The sequence below is a fragment of the Dreissena polymorpha genome, chromosome 1 (genome assembly GCF_020536995.1).
Source record: "Dreissena polymorpha isolate Duluth1 chromosome 1, UMN_Dpol_1.0, whole genome shotgun sequence".
Taxonomy (NCBI): Eukaryota; Metazoa; Mollusca; class Bivalvia; order Myida; family Dreissenidae; genus Dreissena; species Dreissena polymorpha.
The window spans coordinates 96,942,377-96,964,064 of NC_068355.1; the positions used below are offsets into that span (position 1 = coordinate 96,942,377).

A 21,688-nucleotide genomic window follows, 5' to 3' on the forward strand; every position below is an offset into this window, starting at 1 on the left:
GGCAATAATTATGGCATTTATTATGTGATTTTGCTCATTATCAAACTTGACTGAGATCTTTCAGCAACTTTGATAAAGAATGCTTGAGAAATGTAAATGCTAGAGTGTTTACAAACCAAATGTGGACGGACGGCGGACAAAGACCAATCCTAAAACCTCACCTGAGCAATCAGGTGAGCTAAAAAGTGTGTTTCACCGATCTGAGCCAATTTTCAAATTGTCAGAGAAATAAATAAAATCAATGTATTGACTAAGTTGCACAATGATTAGGCAAAAAATGTGACTTCTACAGTGTTCGATCAGAAGGTTTCTCTCTAGTCACGGAAAACTGCCCCACCCCCCTGGCGGCCATGTTTTTTTACCGATCAGGACCATTTGCGAACTCATCTGAGATATATATAAAACCAATCTTTTCACCAAGTTTCATGATGATTGGGAAAATTATGTGACGTCTAGAGTGTTGACAAGCTTTTTTTACAATATAAATATAAGAAAACTGCCCCCCCCCCCCCCCCCCCCCCCCCCCCGGCAGCCATGTTATTCAACTGACCAGAATCATTTTCGAACTCAACTCTTGTATCAAGCAAACAAATGTTCTGACCAAATTTCATGAAAATTGGGCCAAAAATGTGACTTCAAGAGTGTTCACATGTTTTCGCTATATACATATAAAGAAAAATGCCCCGCCCACTGGCTTCCATGTTTTTTCACCGATCTAGACCATTTTCAATCTCCTCCGAGATATCAATAAAACCAATGTTTTTACCAAATTTCAAGATGATTGGGCAAAAATTGTGACTTCTAGAGTGTTTAAAAGGTTTCTCTATAGCCAAATAAGGAAAACTGCCCCGTCCACTGGCGGCCATGTTTTTCAACGGACCGGAACCACTTTTGAAATCAACCAACATATCATTAAGGCAAACATTTTGACAAAGTTACATGAAGATTGGGCATGAAATGTGACTTCTACAGTGTTTACAAGGTTTTCTTTTTTTTACCTACATGTAGTGACCTAGTTTTTGACCCAGCATGACCCAGTTTCAGACTCGATCGAGATATCATTGGGTCAAATCTTCTGACCAAGTTTCATGAAGATCGGACAATAAATGTGGCCTCTAGAGTGTTTACGAACAAATGTGGACGGACAGACGACCGACCGACGGACAGACGACGGACAAAGACCGGTCACAAAAGCTCACCTGAGCAATCAGGTGAGCTAAAAAAATCAAATACATCAAGACCATGGTATTCTTTGAGCTTTGTAAAGATCAACAATGCAACAATAAAATGACTATTATTTTTCGAAATAAAAAGCTCTCTTAAAACAGTCAAAAACACAAACCTTGAAAATAATTTTGAGTTAATATATTTAAATTTATGTTAATTTATTTGGCCAATCAATAGTATTGATTTACAATCAATCATCAGAAAGATAACATAATGCTGATTTGAATCAAAATGAAACAAAGCTGTGACCATTATTTTCTGATAAGATGACAAACCTAAGTGATAAAACCATAAAATGAACAACATTCAATGCACTTAAAAAATGCAGCACACATAAAACATAAGAATGTATCAGCCTTTTAAGCATTCTTTGTATAAAAAAACAAAAATCACGCAACAATATCGAGATCTTACCCTAATCACTTCTGGACAAGCATAGTGGGGAGACCTGAGGAAAACCAAGCACACCATGATTGTTTTGTTTTGATACAATTTAATTTACCTATGGATGTGTTGCTTTAAATGAGTATTCCTGACAAATTTGCTTTGGCTTCAATGTAATCAAGGATATCTTTATAAGCCTTAGACTTTACATTCAGTCAAGCCTAAATGACCCGCATCATGAGAAAATTGGTCTCATGCCAAATGTGACCTGGGTGGCCCCTGAGCGGGACAGGAGGCAACCTGTCTTCTATAAAGTCACACATGGTTTTGTGGTTTCATTAGCAGGCAGATGAGCTCCTGACCTATGCTGGCCTCGTAAGGCAAGACCCATTTTCGCATAATGCAGCTCAAGTAAGCAGGTTTTAAATGTATATAAGTCAATTAGAAGAAAAGGTGAGGATATAATAGCTCTAGAAGGATCTAGCTAAATACACAGTATTATATTTGCAAATCAATTGTACAATGAACACTCAAAATGTACATGCACAAACCATTTATGTTAACAAAATGTGTTTAAAACAGATTTTGTTTCATTTTTGTGCAATCGGAAGTAAAAGGTAATTCAGCATCTTCATTAATGCATTTGTAAATTCAGGATAAATATCAAATTAATTTTAAATTAAAAATATTTGCAGAAAAGTTTGTGGACGTGCAGAGGAAACAAAAGGTGATTGCTGCATTTTTACAGTCATTTTTTTTAAATACAAGCATATAAGTTCAAAAGGAAGCAGTAGCAGAAAAACTAATTATTCTTTATCAAATTTCCAGGGTAGATACATAATGAAGCCACATCATGCAAAAATGGGTCATATTCCATTTGCAGCCAGCTTAGTTCTAGACCAGCCACCACATGCATGCAGTCTGGTCGAGAACTACCCTGTCTAGAAGGTCGCAACACAAACATTCATGGTCTCATTAGCTTTCAGGGTGGCTTCTGACTAAATTGCGTGATAAAGCAGACCAGTCTTGAGCTACGCTGGCCACCAATGGCATAAGACCCATTTTCGCTTGATTTGGCTAAATTGTCATTGATATCCTTACTGCATCTTAACAGATTTACAGATTGGACCAAAATAAAAAATATTATAACATTTCAAAGAGGTTGAAAACTGTATGACTGTGTTACTGTGTTAAAAATTGACAAGTCCACCTATAAAGTTTTCCAACCATGCGGATATACGCCAAATACAGTTTTCCTATACCAGCATTACTTGTCTCTGACCTTTGACCTGAGAATTTGTTATATTTTCACTACACCAAGAAACGGCATATTAAAGAAACTTAATTGCAAGTAAACCAATATAAGAGTTTTCAAACAGCGCACGAACATCACAGTTCTTTTATTACAGCAATATAATAAATATGCACAAACTCAAATTGTCCACTATGACCTTGACAAGTGAGTGGCATGGTTGTTGCAAGCCACACATCAAAGCGTTAAAACAATCATTTGTGCATTGTTTAAAAATCCTGCCATGGACAAAAACATTTTGGGCTGAACACGCAAATGTACTTTCACAATATCCATGTAAGGAATATGAGAAAACTTTAAATGTCTACCACTCTACCCTGACGTTTATCTTGAAGACAGGGACATGGTTTTGCACAGGACATGTCGTCTTGATATGATGCTCATTTGTGCTAATTTATTTGGAAATCCATTCATGCAAAACAAAGTTATGCGCAAGACAAGAACGGTCCTACACATAATAATTATATGCAGGCATACACACAGGGACAGGTGTAACAATGGCTTTTGACCATTATCACACTAGGGGTATTAACCGTATTATAAATAAGTTTCGCTCTAAATCATTGATATACATGGAGTACAAATTTAATACACATTTAACAAGATTTTACTAGAATCACTGTTCAAAGAAGTGACAATGATTATCATAAGAGTTCTCCAGCACCGGTAACATATGCGCTGATCTTAGCAGTCACATACCCACAGCTGGTTTCCAACATTGACCCCTCCACTTGAAGGGATGCCATCCCAAAGTCTGCCACCCGGATATTGTTCTTCTCATCTAGAAGCAAATTCTCAGGCTTCAGGTCTCTGTGGCTGAAGAAAACAGGGGAGACAACTGGGATTTGTTTACTTCTTCAGTAAGCAACAGTAAATAATCACAAGTTAGACATTAAACCTGAGCATTCTGATTTTTCATGTCCATGTGACTCTAGAAAGTTTGGAAACCTAGGATTTACTAACTCTTTTTGTAGAGTTTGTTTGGTAAATAATTATAACTTTTACTGAAAACCGCACTATTATTGCAACTAATTAGCAAATTTCTACCCAAAATGAAAAGATCAGTAAGAAAATTTTCACCTAATACTTGATCAATATTGCGCTCAATTAGCAAATTTCTCCCACAACCAGAAACTCATTGTAAATTTCACTTCAGATACTTTTTGCATTCTTTTAATTATGTTTAACCCCAAAACCATAGACCATTTTCTAGCTTCTGAACATGACATACAAGCAGATAATATCAGAGGAATACTGCCAATGTAAACATGAAGCATGTCATGTTACTTAGAACAACAGAAAACAGAAAGTAACAGGGAACAATTGACAGACTCAGACAAGAGTGGGTCAGTTTAATTTATTCAGACAAAAAATGTTCTTAGTCAGACTCTTAAAAGTCATTTCAAGTGACAGATGCTCATAAATGTAGATGCATATGCATATGTAGACACCTTTGCTGGAAATTAGAAATATTTACAAATCACCAAACTTTACCACATATGTATGTTATATTAATTTATTTTCATTTCCATCGTTATTCACTGCAGGGATATACTTGACTGAATTATAAAGTACAAATTATATTAGCTTCTGTTGTTTTATCTTGTTGTTCGTTGTTTTTATTTCCATGCATATTTGCTTGTTTTTTTTGTTTTATCTTGTTTTTTACTACTTTGTTTATTTTTTGAGGGGCTTTTCTTTTCTCCTGCTTCTGTCAACTAGAAATTGGTAAAATATGCCAAGCAAACAAATGATTATGCAATCCTATTATTGTTCAAGACCAAGATCTTATAAAAGATTCAATGTGAAGATGAGATTACCAATAAATGCACATCCATAATGCATTCTCACTGTATTTTATAATAAAATATGAATCTGCCACACTTAAAAATATGCAAATGATGTCTGACAAAAAATATGAATCTGCCACACTTAAAAATTTGCAAATGATGTCTGACAAAAGAGAATATTCACAGCACAAGGATACAATGACAGTGTATTTTAATTTGGTTTGTCTTCGTAACATCTGGAGACAAGAGAGACTAAGGATGGTAAAGTCCAAAGCTTTTGTGCAAACAAAATTATTAAACATATTTTTTGTACGCATAAGTATGAGTATTTGTCAATTTAATTAAAAGACCCATATTCGTGGCATAATTAACATGCAAAGTTCTCAACACCATTGTTCCACTCTCCATAAATCTCACTTTTTTGTTAATTATAATTGTTAGGCCAATGTTATGGGTGTTACCACAAATGTTAACTTGTCAATTATTGAAATGTAAACCCCATTAGGTCTTTTACCAAGATCGACATTCCTTGATCTCCTAATTGGATTGATATGAGATTGTTCATATGAACCACATGGCTTCCAAACTTATATACAAACACATGTTTCCCTTATTTCATTTAGAATCTCTTGGCATGGTATCTATCAAATTGTGTATCTGATATAAAGGATTATAAAACCAAAAATAAAATGATTTTTTTTTGCTATTGAACAAGCACAAAACACTTTTAATGAATATGCCACAGGTAAATTCAACTGTGACAGTCAGTTAAAAAAGCAGTTAGAAGACGCTTCTTAAGGAATTACTCACACCGAGAATTCTAATAAAACCAACATTCTTGTGAATATCTTTGACTCAATCATAAAATGTGGAAAAACAGATGCAATTAAATAAAATGTTCATAACAATCTATACAGTACAAAACAGCTTATATTCTTAAAAATGCCAATAGCTTACCATATATTGTGGCTGTGGCAGAAATCTAGTGCGGAGATGATTTGTCTGAAGAACCTTCGGGCCTCCTTGGGAGTGAGTCTTCCCTTTTTAACCAGATAGTCGAAGAGTTCCCCACCTGAGACGTGCTCGAGCACCAGATATCTGATAATATCAATGCAATTATATTAACTTGTATACAGTCCAAACGTGCAGATATCTTGACCTTCACAAGGCTTAGCTTCAGTAAGAGCTGGATATTAAAACCCCCTGTCTAGTGGAGTGTTTTAACATCATGCACATGATTTGAACAAATAATAGAAGCTAGAGGAAAACTAAACTTTGCTACACAACAAATATCAAACCAATGACACTTGGGGTTTCAGAAGTTTATCAACATTTAAGTTTATCACCATTTACTTCACAAATCTTTGTAAATTATTTGAATCCTGGCGTGTTTTCCTTAACTGGCATTGTAGCGTTCACCCTAAGTTACTAACAGCATAACATAAAATATATTATATTAAAGAAGTAATAACATGATTATACCAGAGGAGCCAAAACATTACCACCTAGTCTAACAATTAATCAAAGGGTAAAACAACATTATAAGCCAACATTTTCATTTCAGGACAGAAAAGAAATCATGAAACAGAAATGCTTATGGACTATCTTCTACAGCAGAAGTTCTGTTTTTTAAGCCTTTTGTAATCTTCAAGGCTCCTAAATTATGCTCCATATGGCTAAGAAAGACCATACATTATCCCAGCACTATTACAAATTGATTTCATTGTGCTTCAAGTCATTCTGTATCTCTGAAACTGACAACTGCCTCTAGATAACTGGGAAATTTTGACTTCAATAGATGAGAATATCTCAACAATTACACACATAAATCAACAAATTCGATTCTTTTACTAGCTTTTTACATTAATGGAAAGTTTCATCATTAATGTTTGTAGATGAAATACTTTCCCCTATATACAGTCAATCTTGTTTTAAGAGACAACAAAAGGGAGTTACCAAAAGTGGTCTCTTTATAAAATGATCTTTAATTTAAAAAAACATTCTGGAAAACAAGAGGTCCTGAAAGGCCCAAAGTCGCTCACCTGAGATTCAAAGGAACTGACCTGTTCTGTGCAGCTAAAAATCATTAGAACAAATGTTCTAACCAACTTTCGTGAATAGTGAAAACCCTAGCGCCACGTTTTTCAACAGATCGGATCCATTTTCATACACATCCAAGATATCATTAATACAAATATTCTGATCAAGTTTCATGAAGATTGGACAATAAATGTGACTTTAAGAGTGTTCATAAATTTTTTAAATAGCCATAAAAGGAACAAGAGCTGTCTCCATCGGAAAACATATGCCCCAAAAAAACGCTTTTTCGAAACCTAAACGTAAATTTCAAAACCTTAACGCGGACCCTAAGTTCAAGGTCAAGGTCAAAGGACTCAAAATTTGTGTTAGCATGGAAAGGCCTTGTCCATATATACATGCATACCAAATATGAAGGTTACATCTGAGTGAACATCGAAGTTATGAGCATTTTTCGAGTGGAAATGCAATTTTTTGATGATTCAAGGGCCGTAACTCAGAAGTGCCTGGGTAATTTTTGCCGATTATCGAACATAACCTAGATTTTATTGCCTTACACATTTTAATGAAGTTTGGTGAAGATCCGATGACAATTGCTGGAGTTATTGAGCGGAAACGATAAAAAACTCACATTTTCGATGATTCAAGGGCCGTTACTCAGGAGTGTCTAGGTCAATTTGGTTGATTATCGAACTTGACCTAGATCTTATGACTTTACACATTTTCATGAAGTGTGGCAAAGATCCTATGACATTTGCTTGAGTTATTGAGCAGAAACAAGAACAAGAGGGCCTGAAAGGTCCAAAGTCGCTCACCTGAGATAACAAGATATTATTGGGACAAATCTTCTGACCAAGTTTCATGAGGATCAGAAAATAAATGTGGCCTCTAGAGTGTTAACAAGGTTTTACTATAGCTATATAAGGAAAAATGCCCCGACCCCTGGCAGCCATGTTTTTCAACCAACGGCATAATTTTTAACTCGTCCAAGATATTATCGGGATGAATCTTCTGACCAAGTTTCATGAAGATCTGACAGTAAATGTGGCCTCTAGAGTATTAACAAGATTTTACTATGCCATATTAGGAAAAATGCCCCGCCCCTTGGAAACCATGTATTTCAAGCAAACAAAATTATTTTTCAACTCATTCAAGATATCATTAAGACCAATCTTCTGACAAAATTTCATGAAGATTGGAAAATAAATGTGACCTCTAGAGAGTTAACAAGGTTTTACTATAGCCATATATAGCCATATAAGGAAAAATTCCCTGCCCCTTGGTGGCCATATTTTTAAAGCAACCAATACTATTTCTAACTCATCCAAGATATCATTGGGACAAATCTTCTGACCAAGTTTCATGATGATCGGAAAATAAATGTGACCTCTAGAGTGTTAACAAGGTTTTACTATAGCCGTATAGGGAAAAATGCCCCGCCCCCATGGAGGCCATGTTTTTCAACCAACCAGCATCATTTTTTAACACGTCCAAGATATTATTGGGATGAATCTTCTGACCGAGTTTCATAACGATTGGACTATAATTGTGGCCTCTAGAGTATTAACAAGATTTTACTATAGCCATATAAGGAAAAATGCCCCGCCCCTTGGCAACCATGTTTTTCAAGCAAACATAACCATTTTCGAACTCATCCAAGACATCATTGTGACCAATCTTCTGAAGAAATTTCATGAAGATTGGACAATAATTGTGCCCTCTAGAGAGTTAACAAGGCAAATGTTAACGTTGCACCACGCACAACAGACAAAAGGCGATCCCAAAAGCTCACCATGAGCATGTTGTTCTCAGGTGAGCTAAAAAAAACAATTTTACGATGATTCAAGGACCGTAACTCAGGATTGTCTGGGTCAATTTAGCCGATTATCGAACTTGACCTAGATTTTATGGCCTCACACATTTTTGTGAAGTTAGGTGAAGATCCTATGACATTTGCTCAAGGTATTGAGCGGAAACGAGAAAAACCCCAATTTTAAGATGATTCAAGGGCCGTAACTCAGGAGTGTCTGGGTCAATTAGGCCGATTGTTGAACTTGACCTAGATGTTATTGCCTTACACATTTTCATGAAGTTTGGTGAAGATCTGATGACAATTGCTAGAGTTATTGAGCGGAAACGAGGAAATTTTTTTTTACAATGATTCAAGGGCCACAACTCAAGTGTCTCGGTCAATTTGGCCGATTATCGAACTTCTTTAAGTTGAAGACAAACAAAGCATGAGAGACAACAAACTACACAGTATACATGACATTTAAATAACTTACCATGAGCACTTTATGCTCAGGAGAGCTAAAAAGGTTATACTTACAAGTATTTTTTGTTTTCATAGACATCAAACAACCCAAGGACATGAGGGTGTTCTATCAGCTTCATGATTGCGATTTCCCTCTCAACCTGAAACACAACATCCTCTTGGCGATGAAAAAAAGACAAATTGTTATGTACCAGTTTCTGTTGAACACAAATTGTGTATTTATTAGTACCGATCGCCGTGGCCTAGTGGATGAGGCGTCTGCCTCAGGATCGGAAGGTCAAAGGTTCGAGCCCAATTGGGAGCGTATGTCAAAGGATGGATGTTTGTCATGGGACTTGTTCCAATATGGCCGGCTCGTGAGCCTCGAGCGTTAAACATGAATGGTTTCCGACTTCTATCCGCCTGGCGCCTGGTTTAGTGATAGGAGTTGGGAGGTACATAGTATACACGCAAAGGTGTCTCATAAGCCAAATTGGCTGGCCCTTTCAATAGGGGTGACACTATAATAAAAAAGATCTGTTTGTTCCATGAACAGACTGTTACCTCACTAAATTTCTGATATGCACAATAGACTGATTTAGAACTATTTTGTGTAAAGTGCAGTTTGTTAGCACTAGTATGTGAAAAGCAAAGAATGTGTTAGCAATAGTTTGTGTCAAGTACAGACTGTGTGATCACTAGTTAGTGCACATTACATACTATGTTAGTATTAATTTGTGTCAAGTAAAAATTGTGTTATAACAAGTGTCTATCAAGTACAGACTGTGTGAGCACTAGTTTGTGAGAAGTACAAACTGTGTGAGCACCAGATTGTGTCAAGTACAGACTCTTTTAACATTGTTACTGTCAAGTAAATGTAGTTTTAGCACTTGATAGTGCCAAGTACAGACGGTGTCAGCACTAGTTAGTACCAAGTACAGACGGTGTCAGCACTAGTTAGTATCAAGTACAGACAGTGTCAGCACTAGTTAGTATCAAGTACAGACGGTGTCAGCACTAGTTAGTATCAAGTCAGACGGTGTCAGCACTAGTTAGTACCAAGTACAGACGGTGTCAGCACTAGTTAGTACCAAGTACAGACGGTGTCAGCAATAGTTAGTATTAAGTACAGACGGTGTTAGCACTAGTTATTGTCAGGTACAGACTGTATGTCCTTTTTCCTCAACTGCAAATTCCATTCATCCCTGTAGGAATCAACTTCAGAGAGCCATTGTCAATTTAATTTTTATTTGTCCCTCCACACGCAAATACTTTAGTATCATAACCCATGCGAAGAAACTTAATGTTTTTAAAAAGTACATAATTATGTACTCCGTTCTCAAATGCAAAAAAATGTGCGTATTTCAAAGTTAATAAAGTCCTTTCTGAGCCAAAGGGTACATTATGTGTGTTCCAAAAGTGTGCCCCAGCACTCCAACTTAATTAACTCACAAGACTCACAAAAAATGGGACAAATTTTGAATTATAGTTGCAATATCCAGGTATTTTGTTGTTATTAAAAGAGTTTTTAATTTTGTTGTGGTCTTGTGTTGTGGGGGTAAGCTGGAGTACCAGCAGGAAGCGAGTGTACCAACTGCTCTTCTAGCCAAACATCTAAATGCAAAGAAACAACAGTGACGATATATATATATATATATTTATTTATCACATGCTATACCCTGTTTCCCATGTAATACAACCATTCCATATTTTTTTTTATTACACATGTGTAATACAACATTTTTAAGCGTTTTCATTGGCTTAGTTTTCGTTTATTGACCAATTGCATTTTGTTTAACTGCTCAATTGACGTTGCAACGTCAAATGACGTCACAAAATGTAAACAACATTCGGGATTTATCATTATGTTTGCATAAATATTTATTTAATTTGCTCATTTAAAAGCATATATATATATGTTGAACATTCAAATGAACTGTCATAGTTTACCGCGACCAAATTAGGGTATTTCCGTTGATACAAAAAAAAAACGGAGTCATATTTGTGTACTGAATAACAAGAGCAAATTGTTGTTTGATAAGTAAAGGATCTGAATTTGTGCACTGAATGTCTTAAAACAGAATTTCATCCATAACAGAAGCCTTGAAACCAGACACCAGTCGCAGAAAAAGGAGTTTATCAGCTCATCTTTTATCTGTTAAACTAGCCCCTATAGTGGCCATCACTATCGATTCAAGTTGGCACATGTGTTAAAGATGTGCATTTTTCAATGATTCTCTAGATCTTGACTTTGATTGGAAATAGTCGCTACAACCATTTACGCCAAAAAAAAAGTTCACTTTCTGATTGGTTCTGGACAAATTGAGAGATCACCATACAGGGCTTAAAAAATCCGTTCCTTCCAGAAGAACCCGGAACTATTTGAGCCGTGCTGTAAAAGCAATAGTTTGCGTAAATAACACACTGTGTTAGAGCTAGTTTGTGTTAAGTACAGACTGCTAATACACCTATTAATGTCAAGTATACACTGATTTTGTGAGCACTAGTTTGTGTCAATGACAGAGTGTGTGAAAGTGTGATGTAAAGAAAGAGCTACAGTTTGTGACACATTCACACTGTGTGACCACCAGTTTAAGTTAATTTTTACTGATCTTATGGTTGTCAGTTTTGTGTCCATAGGAGATTCAATGCTAACATAACTATAATAGAGTGCTTAAGCAACACGTGATGTGGCCAAAGGAAATGGCATGCCAGTCATGTCTCAAACTGAATGCATTAAACTAAAGCATTCTGATGACCTGTGTGTAGTTACCAGCTAGTCTCCTACAGAATCAACAGCAAGCCATTTAATTACCAATTTCTGGCTGGCCTTCACAGAAGGAAAATTTATGCAGAGATGAGGATAAGATGCTGATTTGATTCCACAATCAAATCTTATTAATACTGATGCATATGAAATTTGGTTAAGCAAATGATGACGCAAAGTTGATGAGTTAAGCGAGGCAAAAATGTCTGAATCAGGGAAAAATCTAGAAAACATTGCAAGGACAGGCAAAATGACCATGAGAAAAATGGTCAAATATCTTTAAGATGTTGGTGGCATTCAATCATAAGACATTCAATTTGATTTGTTTTTTACTTATTTCATATGCATTAGTCATAATTGAACTAAAGGCCAATATTTTAATGAAGAAAATAACATGGCGTTGACATTTGCATCAGGCAGTATGAAGTCAAAAGTAGAAAAAGAGCACCGCATTGCGGGTGCCATGCTTGGCTGTGGGTGCAGTTTTGAATAAATGGAAGCTTGTCAGATTTTTTTTTTAGATGTCACAGTGACCTTGACCTTTGACCTCGTGACCCCAAAATTGGTGTGGTGTGTAGAACTCATCAAGGTGCATCTGCATTTGAAGTTTCAAAGTTGTAGGTAGAAGCACTTTGATTTTAGAGCAAAATGTAAAGGTTTTAGCATGAGGCGAACCTCGGACGATGAGCTGGCTATGAAAATACCTCGGGTTTTCTCCAAAAACAGCTGAGCTAAAAATGCATGATAATCAGATGTGACAGCAAATAATTCAAGCCTGATGTTTTGTTGTGCACATACCTTCATTAATACTGATTCACTGAGCTTCTCTCTGTTTACAATTTTGATGGCCACTCGTTTCCCACTCACACAATGTATGCCAAGCTTTACCAGACCTGGAAAATAGAAATATCCAAACACATAAAAATTGCATGTTTGGAAAAGCAGAGACTCTGTCAGTATTGTGTACAAAATCTTTCTTAACAAATTAAATTTGGAAAAGCGTTTTCATTTTTATTTTTAAAGAAACTGTTTAATGCTAACCAAGCAGCAACATTGCAATAATATTATGAAATCACCAGGATCTACACCCTTATTGCCATCTTTCTGGCTAAAGCTTATTACAGTACACACCTCAAAATAAACAAATGGGCCATTTATGACATTCACTGCTCACCTGAGTTTACAGACACACATAATTTCAGACTTTACCTGGTGATGTAGTTTTTGACTCCGATTGACCCAGATTCTAACATGAATTTCATATTGTCAGAATAAACATTCTGACTAAGTTACATCCAGACTGTGTCATTTAAGTGGCCTTCTCAAAGAAGCCATCTGGTGACCAAGTTTTTGTATGCATGTGACCCAGATTCTAGGACTAGATATTGTCCAGATAAGCATTTTGACCTGGTTTCATCAAGACTGAGCCATAAATGTGGCCTCTTGAGTTGTAAGTCTTTTCAAAGATTTATCCTCAGGTGACCTAGTTTTGGGACTAACATGATAAAGATCAAAACTTGGCTCGAATAGTGTCCAGATAAACATTCTGAACAAGTTGAGTGTTGAGATCAAATCTCACGAAGATTGAGTCATAATTATGGTTTCAAGAGTGGAAACAAGGTTTTTATATGTTTGATATTGTGACCTAGTTTTTGGTCGCATGTGAACCAGATTAAAACTTGGCCTTTATGATACCTAGATAAAAACTCTTAACAAGTTTAATCAAAATTGGATGAAACATGCCGTAGAGCAGTAAAATTTGATGAAACATTGGAAACTGCACACCACCCAACATATGGTGATCACAATAGCTCGCCTTGAGCACATTGTGCTGAAAACAGTAAGAAAGCACATTAATTAAGCTCAAACTAATACAAGGAGATTGAAAATGAAGACATCTACCAAGGTTCTAAATTGTAAACATATTTTTGCTTTAATGATTATCAGGTTCTGTTTTCTTGCACTGAAATAATTATGCTGGCCACTTATTAGGTGCACTGAGTAAACTCTCCAAGCAGATCTATTATTAATGAGTTTCCATGCAGGTTATTGGCCTTCTGATGGGTAAACATCAATAAAGGTGCTGGAAAACCAGCCATCTCTGACAATAAGACTAATACGATATCATCAATATCATCCTTTCTTTTAAACCAATACTGTCGACACTAATAAACATTCAAGTAGCAATATGTTATTTCAATGAAGTCCGTTCTATCAAGCTTTTTGTCCAAACAACTTCCCACTTCTATAATTTTTTCAAAGAACATTGTTAACAAAATTGGCAAACATGGCAGTATGTAATTTCAATACTGTTCTCTCTCCTCATCTAGCTCCAAACAGCTTCCCACTATTACCAGGAGAAATCAGCCTCTCTCACAATTTATTCAATACCAATAGGCTAACCATTTATTAGGATTGATCATGTATTGATTGCTAGCAGAAATGAACAGATTTCTTCAAGTGATCATTTATTTGCATGTGTTCACTTCCAGCAGTATATAGCCAATAATTATTATGATTTCAAGAACTATTATCATATTAATCACTCTTTGAAAAGTACTTCTGAAACTTTGCCAAAATAATCAAGACTAAAATTTGAGAAATACAAGCAATCATCTGTTAACACTAACATTTTTTAACAATATGGACGAAAAATTGAATTCCCAGGGAAACTTGTTCCAGTAACAGTAGGTCTTTGAATGAATGCTTTTCAAAACATCAAAACTATTTCAGAAATAATGCACAAATTATCATTTGACATGGCTTCGGGATATCTTATGTTTGCTCTTAAATATTCGGATATCATCGCAGAAAATTTACATGGAAGATCTTGTGATACAAAAAATAAAAACGAGCATTTTGCATCTTTAATCTTTGTTACCATACCACATCTAGCATTGAAATTTTGGCTATTGCTCTAAGGAACACTGATTTTTTATTAGTTAACTTTATTTTGCAAAATATTTTATGAAATATTTGTTTCTTTGGAGTATTTGCGACTACAAAAAAAGCAAATAAACAAGAAATGTATTTGTCAGAAACACAATGCCCCCAATGCGCCGCTTTGAATTTTTTTTTTTTTACCTTTGACCTTGAAGGATGACCTTGACCTTTAAAAATGTGCAGCTCCATGAGATACACATGCATGCCAACTATCAAGTTGCTATCATCAATATTGCAAAAGTTATGACCAAGGTTAAAGTTTTAAGACACATACAATGACAGACAGACGGACGGACAGACAGACAGGCCAAAAACCATATACCCGCGATTTTTCGATCTTGGGGGAATACAAACAGAAAAACAATTATCTGTCTGTAAAATATCCAGTATCATGTGTGAAGAAGGTGTTGTCATTGGACATGGAAATGCTATCAACAAATTAGCATATTGACACCATACTGAATGTGTGAGAACTAGGTCCCATACAGACCTTTAATTATGTATTGCTAATGGAATGGCTGTGAAATAGGGGTTTGATGCATAAAATATTGATGATATCGGTGATGAATGATAGAGATATATTTTGTGAATTAGGCATGTTACAATATAAATAATTCATATCACAATATGATGCAATTTCCTGAAATAAAGTGGAAACTCTAAACTGGACTCATCTCCATGTCAGAAACAAGAGATGTGTTTGTCAGAAACATAATGCCCCCCTTTAGCGCCGCTTTGAAATAAAATTTCAATATATCAATTGGCAGGTTTGGAAATTATCTCCCTTTTAAAGCATATTACTTCCCTTGGATATGTTTTTTTTACCTTTAACCTAGAAGGATGACGTTGAAAGTTTTGGTTAAAGTTTTGGGACAGACAGACACTGGGACACATACAATAACAGACAGGCCAAAAACAATATACCCCCGATCTTTTGATCCGGGGCAGAAAAAGGGCTGATCCTGTTGTTTTTTTCACTGGATATTCATGTGCAAAGGAATCTCATAAATATCACAATCCTCTGCATTCAAAATACAGTAAATTTGTATGACATACTTGAATCCTTATTACCAAGCATAAACTAACCTATCAAAAAAGGTCTGTTTTTTTGCTTTATGCACCTTTGACAATTGTAACAATTGTGGGTACTGAGGACTAAACTGTCAATACATTTATCACACTTAAAAAACAATCAAAATTTAACAAGATCACAGACAGAAAAATGCACATTCTAAAAAATGGACATAATGGCAGGCCAATGTTTGTTTGAATGATTATCAAACTTCACAGCCATTTAGAGGCAAAAGCATATGAGAAAAATGAATGTTTGAAGAGTGCTGAAACTGCAAATTTTGCTTTTTTTATATATAAACAAGGTGTGATAACTCTAAAATATCTCACACGATTTAGCTGGTTATTGAAGCTTGTCTGAGTGTCGAGAGAGTGAATATGCAGAATGTTGTATTCTTTACATAATAAGGAGAAAAAACTGTAAAGTATTAATACATTTCAATGTTTTAGATTTTGTCAGATGTTTCCACCAGTGTTAAACTATAGGATGTCCTATCTCAGATGAAGCATGTATAAAGAGATCACAAAATGCTTCCTTAATCAAATTTCAATACCTGAAACATGGTTTACAAGAGATGTTGCAAACAGCAGCACATGCAGCCTTACACATGAGTCATGGGCTTTCTTTGAAATGCATCATCATTGAAATATGTTTAACACAGACAAACAGTTGAAGCGAAATTGGCCATGAAGCTATAAAACTGGAGTCAGTTGCTGATCAAGATGAGGTCTACATCAGACAGCCTCCACAAACAATGGATGCCATGTACACTTTAATTGCTCAATCTTCATGCACAACTGACAGAAGAAGAACAACACAAATAAGCCAGGCAATGTATTCATCAGTATGCAATTACAAATTTTAACCAAGCATTTCGTAAAAAAGCATCTGCATTCGTCTGGACTGTTTCTACATGCACATGTCACAACTGTTGGAAATGACAAATACACCATCATAAATGTACATATCATGCACATGTTTTATCAATTATGTTTGGGCATCTTCATAATTGTGACTGCTTTTTTTGTTTCTGTTGTTGTTTCTAAAATGTTGTAAATGCATGAACAACAAAACCTACAAGTTGTAATACATCCACCTATAACCAGTAAGCTGTCTACAGATTAAGAGTTTTTTTTTCTGGTGGGTTTTTATCCCAAAATGCCAAACACTCTCAATTAACTCCTGGTATGTCTGATGAAGATGGAACTGTAACATTTGTTCCTACATGTAGTTTTAGGATTATATTTATACCAGCTGACCAGATTTCTCTCAGCTGTCAAAGTCTACTAAACAATACATTCCTATTACAAAACATTTCTCTTGGCATAGTGATTAAGAAGGCCAATGCCTTGTTTCATACCAAACCCAATCGATTTATTTAACAATGTTATATGGGTTATATCAACAAGAACACTGACAAACAATGTTTTTTTTCATGAGCTGCTGTCTAGCAAAAACATAAAAAAGATAACTGAATCAGAGAACATTTTACAAATAGTATCCAAACATCGGCAAAAAATGTTATTTTATTGTGGCAAATTTAATATTTACATTAAATGACCTCAAAGTCTGAGATTTTTATGCAATAAGCTAGTAAAAAGGCAACATCCTGTGCATTAAACTGCCACAAATGTGATTAAATTTTCCTCATAAAACCGGCTTTTTTAGTCCTTTTTTGCATGAAAGCACATTAAAATACCCTTTTAAAGTATACTGTGCCATGCTCCTAAGCTCTCATGGGATAAACACTATATGTCTAAGTAATTATTTGTTCATGTAGATTTAACACATTTGCAATCTATGTCTGTTTCCTTGGTATATCCAGTTCAGAATGAACAAGGGCTGTTTGTAAAACATGCATGCCCCCCATATGGGCTGTCAGTTGTAGTGGCAGCCATTGTGTGAATACGTTTTTTGTCACTGTCACCTTGACTTTTGACCTAGTGACCTGAAAATCAATAGGGGTCATCTGCCAGTCATGATCAATATACCTATGAAGTTTCATGATCCTAGGTCTAATTAATCTTGAGTTATCATCAGGAAATCATTTGACTGTTTCGAGTCACTGTGACCTTGACATTTGACCTAGTGAGAAAATTAATAGGGGTCATCTGCCAGTCATGATCAATGTACCTATGAAGTTTCATGATCCTAGGCATAAGCATTCTTAAGTTATCAACCGGAAACCATTTTACTATTTCAAGTCACTGTGACCATGTCCTTTGACCTAGTTACCTGAAAATCAATAGGGGTCATCTGCCAGTCATGATCAATGTACCTACTAGGAAGTTTCATGATCCTAGGCGTAAGCATTCTTGAGTTATCATCCGGAAACCATTTTACTGTTTCGAGTCACTGTCAAATTGACCTTTGACCTAGTGACCTGAAAATCAATAGGGGTCATCTGCCAGTCATGATCAATGTTTCAATGAAATTTCATGATCCTAGGCGTAAGCATTCTTGAGTTATCATTCGGAAACCATTTTACTGTTTCAAGTCACTGTGACCTTGACCTTTGACCTAGTGACCTGAAAATCAATAGGGGTCATCTGCCAGTCATGATCAATGTACCTATGAAGCTTCATGATCCTAGGCGTAAGCATTCTTGAGTTATTATCCGGAAACCATTTTACTGTTTCGAGTCACTGTGACCTTGAACTTTGACCTAGTGACCTGAAAATCAATAGGGGTCATTTGCCAGTCATGATCAATGTACCTATGAAGTTTCATGATCCTAGGCGTAAGCATTCTTGAGTTATCATCCGGAAACCATTTTACTATTTCCAGTCACTGTGACCATGTCCTTTGACCTAGTGACCTGAAAATCAATAGGGGTCATCTGCCAGTCATGATCAATGTACCTACTAGGAAGTTTCATGATCCTAGGCGTAAGCATTCTTGAGTTATCATCCGGAAACCATTTTACTGTTTCGGGTCACTGTGAAATTGACCTTTGACCTAGTGACCTGAAAATCAATAGGGGTCATCTGCCAGTCATGATCAATGTTTCAATGAAATTTCATGATCCTAGGCGTAAGCATTCTTGATTTATCATTCGGAAACCATTTTACTGTTTCAAGTCACTGTGACCTTGACCTTTGACCTAGTGACCTGAAAATCAATAGGGGTCATCTGCCAGTCATGATCAATGTACCTATGAAGCTTCATGATCCTAGGCGTAAGCATTCTTGAGTTATTATCCGTAAACCATTTTACTGTTTCGAGTCACTGTGACCTTGAACTTTGACCTAGTGACCTGAAAATCAATAGGGGTCATTTGCCAGTCATGATCAATGTACCTATGAAGTTTCATGATCCTAGGCATAAGCATTCTTGAGTTATCATCGGATCCGGAAACCATTTTACTATTTCGAGTCACTGTGACCTTGACCTTTGACCTAGTGACCTGAAAATCAATAGGGATCACCTGCCAGTCATGATCAATGTACCTATAAAGTTTCATGATCCTAGGCCTAAGCATTATTGAGATATCATCCGGGAAACCATTTTACTATTTCAAGTCACTGTGACCTTGACCTTTGACCTAGTGACCTCAAAATCAATAGAGGTCACATGCCAGTCATGATCAATGTACCTATGAAGTTTCATGATCCTAGGCGTAAGCGTTCTTGAGTTATCATCCGGAAACCATCTGGTGGAATGCAAAACAATATACCCTTCTTCTAAGGGGGTCATAAAAAGCAACTTGTAATCAAATATTTATACATTCATTTATACTCCTTGTTTAAGCCAAGAATAAGTTGTACCACTATTCATAAATACCTTTTAGAATATGTAATTGGTCAAGCTAAAGCAGTATGTTATTTCTTGAAAAAAAACAACAGTGCATTATATTTATAAATAAGTGTAAAATTATAAAACAAGGGGGTTTTGAGGGCACTTAAGCACTTACCTGTAATCACGGACATCAATTGTTGAAGACTTGACTTGGTGATCTAGATTTTTACCATACTTGACTAGATTCAAGCACTGTCTTAACATCGTCAAAATTATTGTTATGGCGAAGTTTCATACAGATTGATTCATAAAAGAGGCCCTACAAAGGTAAAGTTTTTGCTTAGATTTTCACAAGTTTCAATGTACCTTGTTTTTTGGACACACTTGACCCCAATTCAAAGTCGGCCTAGATATTTTGTAGATTAACTTTCTGACCCACTTTCATCAACAATGAGTCATAAATGTAATTTGACCTGGTGCATAAGTTTTGGAAAAACATGACTTCGGTTTGAACTCAGCCTAGATATTGTTAATTCACCACGTTTCCTCAAGATTGGATTAAAAATGTAGCCTCTTAATGAGCTACAAGCTGACGACCTACAAAGCATCCCCAGGACATACGGTGATCAAAATAGCTCACCATAAATAATAAAGTACTGTAAAAAAGCTAAGATTCATGATTTTATTGTTAATTATAACACTTTTCCTAAAATAGGGTGTGGTTTCGGAATCATATCACACCCCAATCCCCTGAGTTCTTTAACTTCTAGACTAATTTTTCAATGCCTCCTCTTAAATTCATGATTTTGCGGGACAGACATTTGGAAAGTTTGTCCCTCCTAGTCGACATAGGACAATGTGTCAAAACATTCATTTTAAAAACTATGCTTGTTTTGCAATTAAAAGGAATGTTGCAATTCAAGCTTTCTGTCGCCAAAACTTGCAGTCACTAATATCCTCATTGTCCGCTATTTACAACACGTGCAAGCCAAGTGTTGTTGTTAACAATTTGTCAGGGATAAAGTTCTATTACTATTGTCACATTCTCATGCTACAAAATAATGCTCTCATGCTATAAATGTAATACATATGACTGGGGTAGCTAATTGCTACACTGTAACTTCCAATATACCGCTGATGACGGGATCCAAGCTACAAGACAGCGTTATAAATAGATTTGTGTTATTAGTTCTGAACTCATTCATTCATAAATTATTGCAAGGTTAATTGTGTTGTTATTCGCCAATACATGCATATAATCCCTACCCTATTGATAACTTTATACATTCCACTAAATCAATTTAAAACAAGGTCTGTTTGTAAAACATGCATGCCCCCCACATGGGCTGTCACTTGAAGTGGCAGCCATTGTGTGAATACGTTTTTTGTCACTGTGACCTTGACCTCGTGAACTGAAAATCAATAGGGGTCATCTGCCAGTCATGATCAATGTACCTATGAAGTTTCATGATCCTAGGCCCAAGCGTTCTTGAGTTATCATCCGGAAACCATCTGGTGGACGGACCAACCGACAGACCGACCGACATGTGCATAACAATATACCCGCTCTTATTCGAAGGGGGGGGCATACAAATATATTCTGACCAATTATGACGCTTAATGTGTTTAAGAATGTCATAAACACAACCATACGCAATTTTTCAGAAGTGAAAAGTGACCAGAGCATTGTGGGACAGCAGTTTCTGAGTCTGAGTGACTGTGTTGATTTAATCAATTAATTAATTGCATTAAGATACAAATCAATGTTTTATGGCATCATACTCAGTCATGTTCAAAACATGCTTCCCACAGACTTTGTGAAAACAAAGATCTATAAATACATATATCGTTTGCAGAAAATCACGCAAAATGAATGTGAACTTCAATAAACAATTACCCTGCATTTGGATGGAACTAATTGTCTTGATTACATGTACTTATTTAATTTATCTTGAATGCCTGTTATGTTTTCAATTGAATTTCAGCAGACAATATTTTAATTCATATTGTTCATATTTCATTATGAATCTTTTTTTTTATTTGTAACAGATGTGAAAGATTCTATGATGTATACAATCGTTGAAAACTTTTAGAATTTTTAGAACCATCGTCTCTCGTAACTCTTTTAGAGTGGTTTTGCACATATATATATAATGATTTTGTA

The 21,688-nt window shown here is 35.8% G+C and overlaps 1 protein-coding gene across 1 annotated transcript in view; it reads right to left on the reverse strand.

Moving 5' to 3' along the window:
• The window catches only part of LOC127841558 (serine/threonine-protein kinase BRSK2-like), an 84,442-nt gene that overhangs the window by 53,946 nt on the left and 8,808 nt on the right, over positions 1–21,688 (reverse strand). Inside the window, 5 exon segments of the mRNA XM_052370481.1 lie at positions 1,642–1,675; positions 3,623–3,739; positions 5,671–5,811; positions 9,080–9,165; positions 12,570–12,664. Coding sequence (XP_052226441.1) covers positions 1,642–1,675; positions 3,623–3,739; positions 5,671–5,811; positions 9,080–9,165; positions 12,570–12,664 — 473 coding nt within the window.